At 38.7% G+C, this 19525-nt stretch overlaps 1 protein-coding gene across 6 annotated transcripts in view; it reads right to left on the bottom strand.

The window, feature by feature from the left end:
- Lsamp (limbic system associated membrane protein) overlaps positions 1-19525 on the bottom strand; it is a 2034784-nt gene that overhangs the window by 16851 nt on the left and 1998408 nt on the right. For 4 of the 6 annotated variants that reach the window (XM_034514986.2, XM_076942923.1, XM_076942924.1 and 1 more), the window contains 3 exons: positions 14464-14584; positions 13851-13999; positions 7194-7229 (listed from right to left, as the gene is read on the bottom strand). In XM_034514986.2, coding sequence (XP_034370877.1) covers positions 7194-7229; positions 13851-13999; positions 14464-14584 — 306 coding nt within the window. The remainder of the gene's footprint in view (positions 1-7193; positions 7230-13850; positions 14000-14463; positions 14585-19525) is intronic. The other 2 variants (XM_034514988.2, XM_034514989.2) reach the window with 1 other exon arrangement.

The raw sequence follows: 19525 nt of genomic DNA, 5'->3' as shown, positions 1-19525 counted from the left end.
CCAAGTAATGAAGAAAACAAACCACACACACACACACACACACACACACACTTAAAACATAACCACTGTCCAATGGTCAAACAAGATAACAACATGGAACATGGCTGGGGATGTTTGGAACTATATGAACTAGAGCATGTGGGATGGCTAGAACAAACAGCTTGCATCCTTAACTGCCTTTAAAAGTTATCTGCACCTACTGAGAGGATGCTATGCTTGCCCCAGTGGTTCTTGGGAGGTTGCAAAAGTCATGCTGGAAATGCAAGGTCTCTAAGGTGTGCCAATAAGTAAGAAACTTTCCTGTGAATTATAGTCAATATATCATGCTGGTTGTTATGTGTAGGTGTCAAGTGTACACATGTCACAGACATGTGGGAAGTGTTTTCTTCTAGTGTCAGTGAAAAAGCAGAGCAGTGTAGTATACTATGGCAGTCTTGGCTCCCCCGTGTCCAATTAGAAAGCATGATAAATGGCTTGTAAGGTCTCTCCTCCTCTGATTTGTGGTGGATAGAAGCTGGCAATCCTCAGCAGAGTCCTAGTGAGTCAGCGGCTGACTCCCCTCCTGCATCTGGCACATATGAACGTCCTAAATTGGAATTCCACCCTCATTATTTCATGCTGTGCTCTGACTTGGCAGGTGCGTTTTCTCACAGCAGTGTGCAAGGGAAGATGTAAAGCCTGTGCTTTACCTTTCGTTCCCTCCATCAAAGTGTTCGTTTAATTTAATACCTGCAAATAACTTGGGATGATGAAAGGCCATCGCGAGGACAGAGAGACTTTGTAAGGATGTTGTTACTGAGGTTAATGTGTATCCTGCTTCTTTAGACACGGCTGTCTCCTCTCCATAGATCCTACAGTGACTCAGTGGTGCTGGCATGGCAGTGACGAGTGTTTAGAAGTGATTTCTATTACTCTCAACTTTTATTTTTGTTTTGTTTGAAGGGAGTCCAAGGGGGATATCATATGCATATGCAAATGCAAGATGAATCTGAACAGAATGTAGAGAAAAGGAAAATGAAGAATAAGAACCACAGGTGACAGAGGAAGAGGGAACTTAAGAACAAACTGAAAAGAAGGATTATATTTGGAAGGAGACTAAGGTATGACATTTGTCAGTGTCTGGGATCCTGTTGACCAAACCAAGGACCCATCACATGCTAGGCAAACATACCTTCAGTGAGCCATTTTCTCAGTCCCCTCCTCTGTTTACCTCTTAATGCTTCCTTTAAGGATTCTACCTCCTTATCAAGTCCAACAACCTAGAGATAAACTCCTAAGGAAAGGATCTACTTCAGTTCTACCTGCAATGCCTCTCACAGTACATTCATGTTGTTGCTTATGAGGAACACTAAGGCTAGCCCTGCTGGGGTGCACTCTAAAGACCAGAGGAACGGATGCCAGCTTCATATGTCCATTCAGGATCCCGGTCTTCTTACTCTGTGGGATAGTATGCCAACATTTCCCACTGCAAATCTCACTGAGCTTTTCTTAGGCAGCTTTATTCCTTTTAATTAAAAAGACAAGACTGCCAATTACTTAAACTTAATCCCCAAATGTAATTGTTACTTTGAAAGATTCTCTTTTTTTTTTCCCATAAAGCTCATACAAGAGTAATACTTCCATCAAATTAAAATTTTGTGGAAGCTTCGATTTTCAAATATATATATATATTTGTTTTTCAATCCCAGCTGGCTTTAGAAATCAAAATAGCACAGCAAGGCATAAGGAAAGAGAAGTGACCAGGAAAGGCTGGGTGGTGTAAGACTGGAGAAAAAAGAAAAGATGAAAGAAAATGTCAGAATTCCCCTACCTGTAAATTCATGCTGTAGGGCTTTTAGCTATTTAGCTTGAAGCTAAATGTAAATTCAGAGAGATTTTCCACCACAGGTCTGCTGTTGGCTGTTTCAATAACTTGGTGGATACATTTCATATTGATTCCTCTTAGCAGATTTTAACAAGAATTGTTTAGGAAACACACCAAGAAAAGTGTAAAGAGGTGGAGAGGGGTAAGACATGGACAAGGAAGTAAGACCTCGAGTGTTACAGTCGGGTCTAAACCATTCTGTGGCAATCAGTAACTCAAAAATACCACATGAAGTAGTGTACGTATGGCTGCAACACTCACTCACAGGTAAAGAAAATCAGCAGGAAGACTTAACTCCCATCTGAAGGAGCCAGAGAAGAAAGTATGCAGATTGACCCTTATTTATTTTCTTGTATATTACCTGTAGTCAATGGTAGTTCTGTGAATTCTCTGATATTGTTACATCATGTTTGAATAAATATTATCAGTAGAAATAAGACCCTTATTTATGTTAGCTAATAGGAAGGGAGAGATGTGTTTTAACACTTTAATCTTCCTACATAAGATCTATGTCTTTGGGACAAATGAAAGATTCTTTGACCTGTTGACTTTGGATCACCATAATGTGGTGGTATGCATGTCAGCCATAACTGAACAGTGAATGCGTCTCACACAGAGAATGGTGACATTTAATGGATTCTCTTCAAGATTTTTATTCTGGTATGAGTAAAAGTTACGGCAAAAATCTTTTTTTTTTTTTTTTTTTTTTTCATTTGGCCTTGAGATAGTTTGACTTTTATACTTCTTAGCAGGGTAGACATATAAAACATACAGGATCCAAAATAATCAGACTACAAGGAAGTCATGTCTACCTAATGCCCATGTTGCCATGACATGACGATACCTCTCAGAATACTGCTTTTAAAAAACCACAGGAAGGATGTGCAGCTAAATATGATTATTTGAAATTTAATATGCTTTTTTTCTAGCATTCTTCATATGGTATTTAAAATACCACTTTGAGCTTGTAGGCATGAAAAATACAATTTCTTTCCCATTTCACAGTTGGAAAAACTGAATTACAGAGAACAATGCTAGTAATTATCCATAATTAATAGAGGTGTGTATGCCAATCGGTCTGAGTAAGTGTATGAAATTAGATGTACTGATGCCAAAGAACTCTGTTCCTGTGTTTTTCCATGCTTTCATGTAAATCTCTGCATTACTCAGGCATACAAATATGACTTTCCAAAAATGTATGGATAATAAAGTGACTATTATGTGTGTATATATGTATGTATTGTAAGTGTAAAACAAATTAGATGAATCATTGCAGTTTGTTAGATAGGTGCATATCTAATGAGCATTATAAATGCTTTTATAATATTGGTTTCCAATGCCATATATATATAATGTTTGGTGTGTGGTAGACTAGATTTGGGTATGCTTTGGTCACTTGAAGAAATAAGTATTAATTTCTTTTGGTTGTGGGAATTGCCAAGACAGTACATACAAAAGACCTTAAAATGTATTGGTAAATGAGAAACTGGTAAGTACATTAGGTATTTTCATTAATCTTAATATTATCAGTGATAAACTAGATGAAAGTGTTATATTTAGGACTTGGGAGAGGCATCTTCTCCTTGGTTTCCAGCATGATCTGTCAATCAAATGTGAGGTTTATCCAGCCGTCTCTACACAATGAGATATCTTCAGTTTTTTCCCCTTCCCATTTGTCCTTCCATTTTCTGGGATCCTAATTTAAAGAACTCATTCCTGGCAGAGCCAGGTAGGGGCAAGGCTATCTCTTCCTCTGCTGTAGGTGTAGTCTGGCTGTTTGGATGCCAGCTTTGCCCATAAGGACACCAGTCCTCTTTGAGGAGAAAACAAATCAGGGTGACTTCCAATTTATGTAAACCTGTTTTGTCCGTGGGTTGGTTTGTAAACTATTTTTGAACTTTAGTTTTGGAGAGTTTGTTTTGTTTTCAGAGTGAGCTTTAGCTAGCCACATTAATCATGCAAACCCAGCCATGTGCAATTTGTTTTATCAATGGAAAAACAGAGACTGAATGGCAAGCAGATGCGAACAAATCCAGCGAAATGCCTGAACCTGGAAGATAATCTCAAAATTTCCCAGATCTACTTGCCACATGGGATTAGCGATTGGAAAGGCTGTTCATTTGGGACAAATAATCAGATGGGAGACAAACAAGCGAGACACATTTATTCCTGTTCTGTAAAAATAATGATAATATGGGCAGGGACTGGAGGAGGCTGGGCTGACAGAGCCCAGAGAGCTCATGGGAGAATCTACTCAGAAACTGCAAAGACAAAACAATGGTGGGTGTCCTTGTCTTCTTTTCTTACACTTGATTTCAACTTGCTAATGCTGTTTTCATTGCCTCATGCTGAACCCCACGCTCCTTGTCAGTGCGAGGGCATCTTCCAGAGACAAAAGGTTACATCTAAGTCAGCTAAAGGGAGACACCACCATTGCCCAGGCTCACAGAGGTTCCTGGAAATGGCCTCAGGCAAACGAAGTGAGAAAATTCACTCAGAAATTTAGAGCTGACTCTTCCTTCATTTTACAATTCAATGGATTTTCTGCAGTGAGATAGTTGACGTGTTTATGCAAATATATGCAATTCAGGACGGATTTCAGAATGAATAAATCTAAATTAAAATTAATGGGAAAATCCACTATCAGAAACAAATCAAGGAAGGAACACCACTTATTTTCTGTCTATAATATATATATTATATACATATATAATATATATATAATATATATATTATTATTATATATTATATATATGATATATATATATGATATATATATATCATATATATATATATATGATTAGGGAGCAGGGCAGCACTCTGCTTTTCATGTTTTATTTTGTTTGGTACAGAGGTAGGGTACTGGAGAATTTCTAAGTGACTACAGGCAATATGTATTACCCTCGCTTCAGACATAAAGGTGCAGTCCCAGATGGCCTGAGGACCACAAGTCATTGAGAATATGGGAGGATGAGAGGGGTGACCCTCTAATGTGAGGCACTAAGGAAGAAGCAACTGGGGTGAAAACTATCTGGACTAAGGAAGTCTTTCTTTCTACTGACAAGAGCAAAACTGGGACTTTTGGGACTTTCACCTTTTAAATCACCTTGAGGAAATCAAGTTCTGAAATCCTTGAGGCCATTTGCTTCAAACAACAACTGTAAGACATAGTTAACACTTTGGTGATGAAAGTTAAGATTCTAAATAGATGAGGACAAGATACAATATTTAATTAAATAAGGGACTCATACAAAACACTGGTGGACACAGTAAGACATACATTTTATAGGTATTTGAATCCTGAGTTGTCACTCTAGAGGCTTAGTATTCTGTCATTGTCTTGTCTTTCCATGGGAAAGTACATTTCCCATGGAAAGCCCTCTTCATTGAAAAGAGATGGAGAAAGTGATTGGGTCCCTAGGAAGATGTCATCCTTGTAAAGGACAGAGGACTTAAGAGAACTGACATTTTCCAGTGACCCCTCACACTATCTCTCCCATGTCTCCATGAACAGCTTTTCAATCCCTGCCAGCAGAAGCCCAAAGTATTAGTAGTAAAAAGGTAAACTAGATTCTCTAAAATCTAACTAAAAAAAAAAAAAAAAAAAAAAAAAAAGCTAACTACAGTCTACATACAGTGCAAAATCAAACGAGGGTCATTCTCCAATCAACAATTCAGTGTGTGGGAAACAAAGTTCCACAGAATTGAATGAGGTCAGCCCCTCAATGAAACTGCTCTCCAGCATTCTGCAGCTGTCCTTTGTGAACAGTGTCAGGCTTCACTTTGTTCAGTCACAATGGGCCATCAGATAAATATTTGAGTTTGTGGCTGCAGAGCCGCTGTCACAGAGACGCTCAGCGTCATCCTGATACTGTGTGCAAAGCTCATCTTGGACAGGGCATGACCTCTTTGCAAATGTGATCGACTGGGCCAGATGTGATGCCTGTGCGTGTGTTTTCCTTATCAAGATTTTTGCAAGATGCCAGCATGATAAAATGGTGTCGATTTCCGTAGCAACACTCGAAGTTAAATGTCTTAAAATAATTGTGGCATGTCAGGAATTCAAGATGGAATATTTTCCACGAATGCCATGTTTCACGTCAAGACTGAAAACCAGGCACACTTTAACAGTTTTATTTTTAGTGGCCATGGTAAGGAACAGATTTTTATTAATGCTTTAGGGAAGTTATTTTATTCAACAAGGTTTTAAGTTTTATACTAAAATAGTCTAGACTGCTCTCAAAATTTATTAAGCTGTCTTGTCAGCCCTAGAAACCTTCTGTGACTAGTTGTAAATATAATTAAAGCAACTTTGTATATATGTGAATGTATACATGTGCAAAAATTCCATTATTGGTACTTTGAAGATCTCCAAGTGTGGTCCAAACTTCAGCTTGGACAAGTTAATGAAACATGATCCATCTTCAAATTTATGAAACAGCACCATTTCTTCCTATAATTCTGAGCACATTTTTCTTATAGTGTGTATAATAATCTTCTTTAATTGGATTTATTTTTTTTCCAAACTAGTCCCCGCATGGCCTAGTTTCCATTTTTTTTTTCCCTCACGTCTTTGAGTGTTCTTTGCGAATCACTTTTCTGAGATTTAATTTCAATGGTAGGTTGGTTTCATTTCAATTTTTTTTGTATTATTTTAATTTTATTTGCCAATTTGCCTTTAAATACCCTTAAGCTAGAAAGTCGTGGATGTGACTTTGCATCTAAATGTGATGTCGGAGGGAAAAATCTAATTTGGGTTTGTAGAAAGTTTTATGAGGAGAATATAGAGCGACTGTTTATAAATTGCCATTTGTGTTTTTAAAAATTATCTATGTTTAAAAGGTAAAACACACAAGTTGGCTCATAGTTAGGAAAAGCAGTGTTCATGTAATTATATTGTGTTTTAGTCTTTGGGAAAATATATTTTACAAGCAATAGCAATGACTATAAGTTCAGAACCTATAAACCTTTGTGTTTGTGGTAGAGAGTGGGATAATTAATGTTCAGTTTTGTGGCCTAGAGAGCTAGGGTATACAGGCGTCTCTGTTCCAATATGAGAACTCTTGGTGACCTATAATAAATGCCTATTGAAAATACATTATTCCTTGTCTGTGTAGCTGACTGACTTGAAGCTAAGGCAGTGGCATGTCTGTGAACCCGCTGTTGTTGGGGCAACAGTATGTCTTGCTTTGCAGTGTTTATGGAGGAAAAAGAAACTTTGAATAAATGTGAGTTTTGAGAATATGGTTTCTTCCTTTGTGTGTTTCACACCTTTTGACATTGGAGAATGACCCAGGAACAGAACTACAGTGATAAAAATCATACTGACCTTGAATGGGGTGGGGGACTGTGGGTAAAACACGCTCTAAAGGGGAAAAATGGTAAACATCACGGAGGATATAGATACACACACGTATTCTCAAGGTTAATTGCTCAAACAGTTACAGAACAGGAATTTCCATGCCTATAGAATCTTATCTCCAGTACAGTGTTTATTTGTTCTTCCTGTTAAAATATCAAAGACAGATATTAGTGAAATTATAAATATAAACCCTTTTTTAAATTATTAAAGGAAGAGCAGAGAGCCAACACCCATGGTAGCCCTCCATATAGGGTCCTCTCCTCTGCTAGAAAACCAGTACCAAGGTGGTGTCTTCTTAGGGAGAGGGACTAGAACAGATTATAGAAGTTATAGAATCTTTCTTGGTTCTAGTTCTCCCTTTTGCATGTGATAGATGGAATGAAGGCAACTAGCAGCAGTTTCTTCTCCCTTATCCCTCAGCTCTGTATCAGCTTTAGCCAAGCATCTGGAAAATTTATTTGAGGAAACACTAATTCATCTTTTCTCTCATGAGTTTTATTTCTATAATAGGGATGCCAGAGGAGGAAGTCTCTCTGACAATACATTTCTTAGCGTGATATAGTTTTATCTGTAGTCCATTTCTTCATCCTACTTCTTGCTATCATGCAATCTTCTCCAAAATTTGATGAGCCAGCCAAACTTTGATGATACAGCCTGTTAAATAATAGCAAGTATTTTTTATTTGAACCCTTGGGTCTTAAATAAAGAAATCTCTCACTTTCATAGTCCCATACTTGGGCTTCTTCCTGTGAAGTAGGTATACTGATGGAGTTGAGATCTTAGGGGATCTTCCATACTTATTAATAGTCTACATTTGACTCTAAATCTCCCCTGAGGCTCCTTCAGTGGTAGAACAATGTGGGAGAGACAGGGCTCACTACTTGCCAACTACTAACTCTATAGAGAGACACAATTAGCATACATTTCCACATTTTAATCTAGGAGTTCATTAAAAGAGCGACCAAATGTCAAATATAAACCAACCAAAACCAAGCCACAGAGAGATAAGACATTCAAGTTTGGATTGTCTTCCATCTTTTACTGTACTGTAAGGTCAGTCAGGAAAAGTTGATTCTCCTCTCCCTCCCCCACTCTGTTTTCAGGTCCTTCCCACATCTGGCCATTGAGAAAATTTCCAGGTACACTGTACTGTCTAGCTTGACTGAAAGTTGTAGGTTAAATGTAAAAGGTGCTTAAGTGTGTTGAGATAGAATAGGTCAACAATGTCCAGAGAACGATTATGTCATAGTCGTACAAGTGCCAAGCAGAAACAATGATTTAAACCTTCACTGTGCATTCGAGATTAAGTTTCCAGCTTTGAAAATAAATAGATGAAGTGCTTTCACATTTATATATCAGCTGGAGAACAGTGTCCCATACCATACTCTCTCCACTGTGTTTTATTTTATGATTATTATTATTACTCAGAGTGTTTAAGTGACTCAGCTTATTACTTTCTCACCACACTGTTCACAGTTGGATGCATGCACTCTGCCTGGCTATCTACAAGAGCAAGCCTATTGCTAAACTGTGCTGCCTTCTCTCCATCACATTTACAACTGTTTGCTGGCTGGTTATTAGCATCCCAGCCCCGCCCTGTCAACATCACTTTCGGCTTATCATCCCTTGTAAGTTAGTCTTGTTCTCTCCATTCTATCTTTCTAGCTTATCTCTTCTCAGGCACTTTTTCCTTCCTGATTCTTTTTATCCTCATCCTCCCCACCATCCTTCCTACTGCTGCTGTTGTCAAGTTCACAGCAGGATTTGTGGGCTCCCACAAGAGTGAACCGAAAAGTGATGCAGATGGCAATTAAAACGGAAAAAGAAAATTTCACACTGTTGATTTTCAAAACCAGAAAAGAGCAGGCATCTTGGGGGGCTTAGTGTTTCTCCCTTGGATGTGGATGCTTGAGGTTGAAGCAGATGAGTGGGAGATGCTAGGGACAGACTCTGCTGTTCATAGGCTGTGGCTTTTTGTATGGTCTATAAGTATGGGCTTTGCTTTCCTGTTGGTTAAATGGGATATGTGGCTGAAAGAGGACTATTGGCTGATTCTGCTGGATATCAAAAAATGAAACCATCCATCCAACCAACCAACCAACCAACCCAAATGTCTGCTATCATTTCACAAGGATTCACTTCGAATTGACTGTACCAAAACTGCTGAAATGAAGGGCAAGGTGTTTATATCAAATTAATTTCCTAACTCCGATTTTATTTCATTGTGAATATTAGGTAACTACTCCTGGAACTCAACTCATTTGATGTCCATTTTGGAATAAAAAGCAACCCACATGCCCACTCGCTTCCTTTTGTATCCAAAAAGAGTCTTTGAAGGAGTTAGTGTCTATTGTTGTATACGGTATGGGGTTAGAACTCAATAATAGCTTGTTTTATGATGAAGCATTTGTAAGAATATAGCTAAGAAGTCTGTTAAGTAGTAAGTACCACCAAAAGATAAAAATAAAAAAAATTAAAATAAAATATGCCTTTAACATAGAACTCCTAAAATAGAAACTTGGATTGGTTTTGGTCTGAACAAGTGGAGGTCCTCGTTGTGAAGATTCACTGTACTCATAGACTGCTTGGGCAGTTTTTAATCTCTGGTCAATTACAAGTTTATAAGTTAATGATCTTTTAAATGTATAAACTGAAATGGAAAAGTACTCCCTGTACACAGGCACAGAATGGACCAGTGTAGATGTCTTTATATTTTTATTCTCTTACTGTCTGTAGTCTTAATACATTGACAATCTTCATGCTTCTCTAAATTGATTGCCAGAACTTTCCTTTTACATGGAAATAAGCTGCTAACTTGGAATATTAGTTGAGAATCTCGACATTTCAAAGACTTGAGTCCTTAGTCCAGGAGTCAGTAAACCTAGGCTGATGGGAGGTAGTAGAAAGAGGGAACAAGCGGGGCTCTTCACTGTATAGGAACAGGACATTAACTAGCCCGGAGCAAGGCTTCAGGAGAAAGGGAAGAAAAGGAAGTTCAGTGTCTCTTCACCTCTACACCACAAGCTGTAGCTCCTGACATTTTGGTTTGCATAAATAAATAATGCATTGGTCTTGTAAACTGGTCTATAGGAATTTCAGACTCAACTTTAAATCTCAAACTCAGTGTATATATCATTTTGTTTCACTGATTACATAATTGCTGTGCAACAGGGAACCATGGGAACATAGTAAGGCTGTCCTGATGGTTAAAGGACAAGCATGTGAAGCAAACACTTTACATAAGCATCACTTGGGAAGAATTAATAACACTCAAATAATTGCCCATATTTTTCCTCCCTTAAGGAAAGCACTGAGATAAGGTACATCCATCATCTTGGGTAAATCTCCAGTTATCTGCATAGGAACACTGAGATGGTTGTAACCTATCTGCAGACTATGAAACTTCTCGTTGCATCAAAAGAAATTCACATCTTCATGTATGGCATGAACACTGTTCTGTCTGAACTGACTAAGGAGCCGCATCCCGGCCCATCCATATTGTGCAACTGGATTCACACATTTAGAAAAATGTGAAATGTTCCATTTAGTTCAGGCGTGAAGAAAAATATGTAAAAGGTATTATTCAAATGTATACACTAGTCTTTGGCAGAGTACTAGAATGTGAGGGAAATGAGAACAAATGAAAGAGAAATGCTTCCAGTGGCTTAGGAAGAAAGTATTATAAACACAATGTATTCTTGCTCTATCATCCAGTTATTTTGACCCCTTTGGAGAGGTGAATAGAGAGTGGAGAAGGATACATATATATATGTTGCTGAGGACAACGAATGGCAAATTGACACTGCAAAAGTCAGCATGTCACCGAGGTGGACGGGGCGGGAAATGTGCTGACTAGCCATTAAGGATGAATAATCATGAACTCAGGGACGCTGGCTCTGTGTCTCTACCTGCTGCTGCCTCTGGCTGGCAGCAGCTCACCAGCTGCTGTATCTGCTCTGGCCCGGCTTGGTCAGCAGAGCACCCCGCTGCCTATACAGTGCTTCTGTCAGAGCCTCTGGCTTCAGTCACTCCTCCTGACACTGGTGGGTGGAGGAACACCAGCTGTCTTACAAGGGCCTTTCCTCCCCTCTCTCTTTAATCTCATTGACTTTGAATGTGAACAATGGGCAACCTACTTACACAGGCATATTGTTCCTTTCCTTTCTTTCCTTCCTCTTTATTCTCTCACTTCTGTCTTTCTTTCCTTGCCTGCTCCCCCCTCCTTCTCTCTTTCTTCTTTTCTTATTTTTTAGGCCTGTGCAAACTGGGCCACTGTAAAGCCCCATCTCCAAGACGCTAGCTATGCAGGTTGTAATGACATGCTTTCTGAACCTAACTGATGGAGTTTGGGTGTCAGGAAGCTACACTGTTCTTATCACAAAAGACATACACCTTCTCCCCATGAAGTTTATAGCTGGACTTTGGGTCTAAGAAACAGAGTTGTTAGCTAATTTTCTACAATGGCAATAACTCCGTTCACTTTAAAACCTGGTGATATTTTATCTGGTCTTTAGCAAGTACATAATAACTTTATCATAAAGTAGGGAAAGAATCGTTAACCAAGATGAAGGCATATGCTGTATATACATGCTGCATACAAAACTGGCACTTAAGCTTGCATGATGCTGTGTAGAGGGCAGTTTGGGACCACTGAGGAGATGCCCACCACCTATTACAGCACTGCAGACTTCATAACTGAGGATGACTGTCCCCAAATCATGAAGGACATTGTGATAGGAAACATTTGACCGATTCCCCGAATCTCAGTTTAAAACCTAAAATTCTCTAAAATTCTTCGTATTTCCTAATTTTACCATGTTAAGTCCTTTCATGGATGGTTGTGATGGGTAGTTCCCTTTTCTTAGGTCCTACAAGTGTGTCTCCAATGTCTATAACCCAGCTCTTGCTCTGCTTCTCTGGGCAAATATTCTCTCAACTTTTCCTTCCTCGGCCTTAAGGCAATGTTTTGTTATTTGAACAGTATAACTATCTTGCTTTTTGTATTCTCTGTGGGATGAGAAGAAAATATATCTTAATGTGGTATACAATTGTTCATTTTTCTAAATAATCTTGTTGCATTTTCTATTTTGGAATCCCCTTAAAAAAACTTTTCTGTTAGGTGCATAGTACTCTACTTTGTCAGGTTCTTTTGGGTTTGTCAGAATCTCAGATTTATCATTGAATTTAGGGTTTGCCTATTCCTCTGGAATTCCTTAGGTCAGGAAGGAATTGGTAACTATATCTCCTAATGTATAGTTCCCCAAGGGTCTGGAGAGTATTTTTTCAATTGATGAAAAGAATTTTTACATTTAGTCGTCAGAGACAAGTAAGCAGGATATGAGTGTTCAGCCTCAAGTTGATGTAGCGTTTATATAGCTCTCCCCCATGAAACTACCACAGACCAAAGTCAGACTGTTAAGAATGAGAAACTTAAGGCCATGACTAGGATGGTTTATGGTTGTTGTTTTACAAAAGTATTATTAGATATTCAGCAATTTCCAAAAACCTTTAATGCTACCCTTCAAGAGAACTCTCACTTAAATTGATTTTTCTTCAAAGAATCTGTTTTTCCCTTGGAGGCTCATTGAAATTGAATACAACAAGATGCAGATATCTTTCCTAGCCATAGTATGTTTTTTTCCAAATGAGCACATATGGAGCAAAAAAATATTTAGGGGTTTGTTATTTTATAATAATAACAAAACCTTCAAAGTATTTTCTACTTAATCTAAGTGAGTTGTGTGGCTAAGAAGTCTCTAACCATTTTGCTTTACTTATTCTGATAAATAAAGCCTTTGTGTTCTACATATTATTTTTCAATGACCCCATTCAGCATCCTCTGTCTCTCAGGGACTTTTGAATCTGGAATGATAGCTACCTGACCAACAAGGCTGTGGAGTTACAGACATGGCTGAACATGCTACCAGCGAGCAAGACTCCAAGGTGGTGTCTCCTAACATCTACACCTTTGAAAAGGACTGATTACTTCTCCACCATCTTTCAAGGTCTTCTTTGATCTTTAGAAATGCTCCCTTTCGCAGGATTCTACTTCTGCTGCAAATGGTGGATCAGAAATGTAAACTTACTGTCATAGGGAAACCGTTCTACAGAACTTCTTTCTCCTTCAAATTTTGTATTATGCTTTAAACATTGATTCTACCCTTCCTCTTGTGTTAGAAAAAAATACTTTCTTTTTCCAGCCTTTCCTTTTCCCAGGACTTCATCTGCTCTTACTGGACATTTTTTTTCCCAATAACTACTCACTGGCATATTATAAGAGCCATCCATTTTCTGGCCTTTAAATTACCCCAGTTTCAGAAAGAGGCCACCACAAAATAAATATTTATTCTTTGAATTTTCTTGAAGAATAACCAACCATAAAAAAATAAAACTATGCAACACAGATGAAAAAACTGGGAAGTTATCCAAAGCAAGAGAGTAGAGAGAATAGTTCTATATGAAAATATTGCTGTTCGTGGAGACTGGTAGCCTCCACTCTGGTTTCAGTGAGAATATTCTTATTTTTGTATAAGTTTACCTTTAAGGATTGGGGGATAGATTTCAAGTCAGTATGAGGGAACTCTGTGACTTGCATGGAATCAGGCTCTGTTTTGGCATACTTACTGAAAAGGACTAGGCTGGCATTGGTGACGCCGAGCTTGTTGGCAGCCACGCAGGTATAGTTGCCATAGTGTTCCTCAGTGACATTGGTCACTGTCAGAGAGGACTGGCCCTCAGTGCTCTTAATCTCAAGGCCATTTGCACTGTTTATCCTATGAGTAAAAAATAGAAAAGTTAAGGTGATACAGCTGAAGGGCACAACTTTGTGGTTTTTCCCTCATCTTTATGCTGGAGTTTTTAAAGCGAGGAGAGGAAACGGTGTTTGTTATCTTTCTTCACTTACTCATTATAATCATGTAACTTCTATTATTAGAACTGGTCGATGTCCAGCCACAAGGAAGACACAGCAATGGATGAGTTCCATTTAAACTAAGTTTCTATTACATTCAAGAAAGATACATAGATGGAAATTATCAATTGAACTATATTCCTTAGTATTTAAATTCATCTTGAGTGCTTTTGGGTTCAGCTTAAGGGATATAATTTCTAAGTAATGTAATAAAGATATTGAAAAGAAAAAATGTACACCATTACAGTTGAGCAAGGTCTTGCTATTGGGCTCTAGGAGACTGAGATCATGATTTGGAACTTAGGGTATAAAGGGTTTGGCATGTACCTGGTGTCATCCCGGTACCACTCAAAGTCAGGTGCAGGCACAGCTGAGGCCTCACATTTGAGGGAAGCTTGTCGTCCTGTGGTGGCTTCGTTGCTCTTAGACTCCGTAATAGTGGGTGGATCTGTAGCAAGAACAGACAGAGATGCTTATTATGTGAGAGCAAAAGATGCTCTGAGAACAAAGGGCTGCAGTTGGAGAATCTGTTAGAAGGATGAATATACAGGTTTACATGAAAGGGAGAGGCTCTAGAATTGGTACCCAAGGCAGAGTCAGAAAAGGCATCTGGTTGAAGAGAGACAAGAAAGCAATTATGTGGAAGCATCATTGACATGCCTCGTGATTAGCTAGATGAGACTGGTCACAAGCAAGCTAAAGTAAAGTGAAATATGACTGATGGAATGTCCAGTTGGTTTATACAACACTCAACGACATTTATGTGAATGAAAGCCATGCTTTCTTTTCCTCTCCTCAATCATTATAATTATGGTTTACATTATTTACAATTTTTTTCAGGAAGCCATGAAACCAAAAGATAGTTTTTTTTAAGCATTTATTTTTAAGTTACATGTATATATACGTGTGTGTGTGTGTGTGTGTATGTGTGTGTGTGTGTGTGTGTGTGTGTGTGTGTGTGTGTGTGTTACATAAGTTGAGTGCTGGACCCCATGGAGTTCACAGAGGGTACTGGATGTCCTGAAGCTGCAAGCCATCTGACATGGATGCTTGGAACCTGAGTTCACTGCCTCCCCAAGAACAGTGCTTGGACTTAGTCATTGGGCAAACACATAATTTGACCATTTTCTTTGGTCATTGCTATTATTACTATAGTTAGTAATGGCTTTGAGGAGTCTGGTGAAAATGAAAGGGTTAAGCTTATTCTAATCTATAACTTTGCCATAGGTCATCAGAGGATTCTAGAAACTAATAAGCAAGAAATCTACCATGAGGCCATTGTTCTGGTCTTTGATCCTATGTGTTCCCTTCTGTTGCTATGACACAAGGCAATTTGGCTTTTATGTATGAGTTGCCATTTTATGTTAGACACTGGACAGAAGATCTGTTTGTCATCAGCCCTTCACTCCAATGCCAGTTGGATATCTATCTCTGTCTGTCTGTCTGTCTACTTATTGAGAGAGCCTCTGAATGGGCCTATCAAAACTATAATTGACTTGAGATGAAGTATAAACCTTATCTGATCGTGTAATTTTGCCATGATTCTTTATACATATCCTACTAAAGTGAAGTAAGACAATATGGCAGACCTGATTTCCTTGATCTAATGATGCTTTTTTTGCCCATGTAAAGTTTGAGAAAAAGATTTTCCCAGGTGAAGGGGGTTGGCTCAGCCAGTAAAGCCCTTACCTTGTAAGCATGAGCCCCTGAGTTTGATCCCAAGCCCCCATGGAAAAATTCTACACATCATTGGATGAGCCTGTAATCCTAGGGCTGGAGAGGTGGAGACAGGAGGATTCTCTGAGGATTGCTGGTTAGGAAATTTAGCCTGAGGTAAAGAAATCTGATGGCATTCCTGAAGATTATACTTGAAGGCTCCCATGTACATAGGTATCATCACCATGCCACACCATACCACACAGATAAGAGGGAGACACAAAGATAGTGAGAGGCACACAGAAAGAGAACTTTTTTAATCTAAAGTTTATTTTCCAGGGAATGGTAACTTAGCTGTGTGTATGGGAAAAATAGGCCTAAGCACCACCAATCAGGTCACTCAGATTTTGTGGAGGAAAAGTTAACTGATAAAATAAACTTTACCATACAGCATTCACTTAACTATCTGGATTATCCTATTTCTATTTGTTTTTGTTTCCCTATAGTTTTGGAAATCAGTTTTAAAGTTCTCTGTCTACAGAATCATGTAGAACAATGTTGGGAAAGTCTGCAGTTGCAGTTTCTTTCCATCTCATTTTACTATTAGTATGGATTTTTTTTTTTTTTTTTGCCATTTTCAGAGAGAAAAGAGTAAGAAGACATTTGGATAATTCTGTCAACCCATATGTAAACAATAGTCCAGGGCATTGTTTAGACATAGCTGCTCATTTTCTTAGAGGCACAGAATGAGAAGATGCTCTATTGAAAAGCTAAACAGAAGAAAAAAAAAAAAAAAACAACAAAACCCTGAACTGACAATAGGGGTCCTGGGACATAGCATCAGTGTGGTTTTTGGACCTCTCATTGCATATCATATTGTAGTATATCTATAGGCTTATGTGTAGTGCATCTATAGCCTGAACCTTGGCTTATCATTTATACAAGAAGGGAACTGCACTTTAAAAGCATATGGCAATCTTCCCAGCCTAATCCTTAACAGTGAGCTGTCAATATCATTATAGCACATGCAGTTTTACACTTTTAACTATTCTTGCCTTTAAATTTCTAGCTTTCTAGATAATTCACTTGTCTACTCCATAGGTTAGGAGTTAGAGTTAGTGGTCAGTGGTAGGGAACCTGAAATCTGAGGTGTGAGCCTATATTTAGAGCCATCCACATGAGTTTAAGTCCTTCCTTCCTTATCGTTTCAAAGGAGACAGCTTAAAATGATCAGCAAGTTTCTATTGAAAAGTTTTTCTATGATTGGCTACCTAGGTCATTAAAGCCCATCTGTTCAAGAGATAGTGCATGAATTGGATGTATTTGTGCTGATGGTAGAATTATTGGTAGAGGGATGGAGCATAAAATAGAGGAGGTTTTAAGCTTAGATTTAAATTTGATATATGGGAGCTCAAATTGAGGCTTGGCCCCTCCTTGTTCTCTCTTATTAGAGACTTTAGTACTTTGCCCAGAGTCAGAACGCTTCAATTCCCTCATCAATAAAGGCCTGGAGCTAGCAGCGGGGAGGCCCATTTAGAAGCTGATGAAGGAATTTAGAAAGATTCTGCACCAGGCTTATGATAAAACGATGGGAAGGAGAGGACATATTTGAAATATACAGCACCTTAGAAATGATCACCTAACAATGGATTAGACGTAAAGGGGAAGGGAGGAAGGATAAAGGAATAACACCCAGGATTTTTGTTTGGGCATCAAGAGATACTGTCCACCAAAATAACATACACAAAAGGTAGACTATGGCTCAGTGAGTTGAGCTTGATGAAAATGTATGAGGACCTGAGTTCAGATCACCAGCACCCATGTGAAAAGTTAAGCACGTGGGTGCATGTCTATAACACCAGGATTCAGTAAAGCCTGATAGATTGCTGGCCAGGCAGCCCAGCCAATTGGTGGACTCTACATTCAGTGAGAAATCCTGTCTTAAAACAAAGACAAAGACAAAGACCAAAACAAAAACCAAACAAACCGTTAAGGTACAGAACAGTACAGGAAGACAGCTGAAGTTGATCTTTGTTCTTCAAATATATGCACATACATGTGGGCCTATATACATACATGTATACATGCACACATATGAACACATATGACATATGCATCACACACACACACACACACAGAGAGAGAGAGAGAGAGAGAGAGAGAGAGAGACAGAGAGAGAGAGAGAGAGAGAGAGAGAGAGAGAGAGAGAGAGAGAGAGAATGAATCAATAAATCAGGTAGAGATGACCAACTGTGTAATAACTCAGTCAATTTAATTTTGTATCCTTACTTAGTTTTGTCTTTTTCCTGCTCTTCAGACACTCACGCTGTCACAGTTTGTAGCCCAGTGGTGCACTGATGTTGGTAGGAAAGACAATGTTACTTCTGATTCTATAGTTTGTTTAACTATTTAATATGAAAAATGAATCTCAAGACATGTTTGTTTCTGGAGCTACATGCATATAAAGGACAAATCCTTAGTGAAGACTGATGTTTCATTACTCTGTCATTTACCCAGTCAAGAAAGACACAGACCCTTACATCCTACCACCACCACTATCACTACCTTCATCACCATGACCACCACCACCACCACCACCACCACCACCACCACCACCACTACCATCACCAGCACCACCATGTTACTCAGAGCTATAGCGTATTGACACACTATAGCTGTGGTGCATTTCCTCAAAACCCTCTGGCATAGTATCAGGATCACAAGTCCAGATGCATAATTTTGCAGAACATTCCTTGCTCTGACTGTTTAAGTCCATATTACTTAATGTGCCTTTTACTTGGTGTCTATTACTTGGGGGATAATAATTTTTTTTCTGACAAAAACAAAACAAAACAAAACAAAACAACAAAAAACAAACAAAACAAAACAAAACAAAAAACCACGTTGAGCCTGTTTGTCTCTTCTCTTCTCTTTGCCCTGTTTGGTATTTGTCTGTCTTTGTTTTGGAGGTAGTGTCTCACTATGTTGTTCCAAGTTTCTTGGACTTTCAATCCCTTCTGTTTTAAAAGAAGAGTTCTTTGTGATTTTGGAATTTAACTTTTGGCAAAGAGCTGGGGGGGGGGGGCAGTCTTCTCGTTCTCAAAGCTGGATCTAGAACTGCTCCTTCCTGTTCTCATAAAGGCAGACATCCTAGCCCAAGCCCAGGGTACCTGGGGTGTGTGTGGTTAGCTAGATGTGCTAAGATACTACTTGGTAATACTTTTATTTTGACCTCTACCATTTAGCCTTTCAAACTTATTCTCATTTTTGAATTTGTTTCACACGTGAGCAGGTAAGCAACAGACTGTTTATTAAGCCGTTAGAGGCCCCAGCATTCTGGAAGCTATCTAGAAACTAGGGGTAAGCGCATTAAATTCAGAAGAAGGATGACTCAGGTCAATCACCAAGTCCCACCACTTGCTTTTTTTTCATTTAGAAGCAGCAAGTTCCTTTGATCAAAGTCAGTTCACAGCCACTAAGAAGGAGCACAAAAGCTTGTTGCTCCTCTTCTTTCTCAAATGACATCATGGTTCAGGTCTTCTTTCATGGCTTTAGTGAATGACCATTTCAAAGCTCATTTAGAATGAATTCTGTGTAGCTGTGGCTAAGAAACATTATTATGAATCATATTGTAGCAAGCCTTGTGGAGTTAAAAATAATAGGTGGGCCTGTTCCAAATATGATTATAATAAAGATGTGGCTCTTGCAAATGCTGCAGAGAGATTCATGGTCA

Source organism: Arvicanthis niloticus, chromosome 12 (assembly GCF_011762505.2).
Source record: "Arvicanthis niloticus isolate mArvNil1 chromosome 12, mArvNil1.pat.X, whole genome shotgun sequence".
Lineage (NCBI taxonomy): Eukaryota > Metazoa > Chordata > Mammalia > Rodentia > Muridae > Arvicanthis > Arvicanthis niloticus.
Note: the sequence above shows the minus strand (reverse complement) of the source record. Positions and strands in the feature narration are given on the sequence as shown.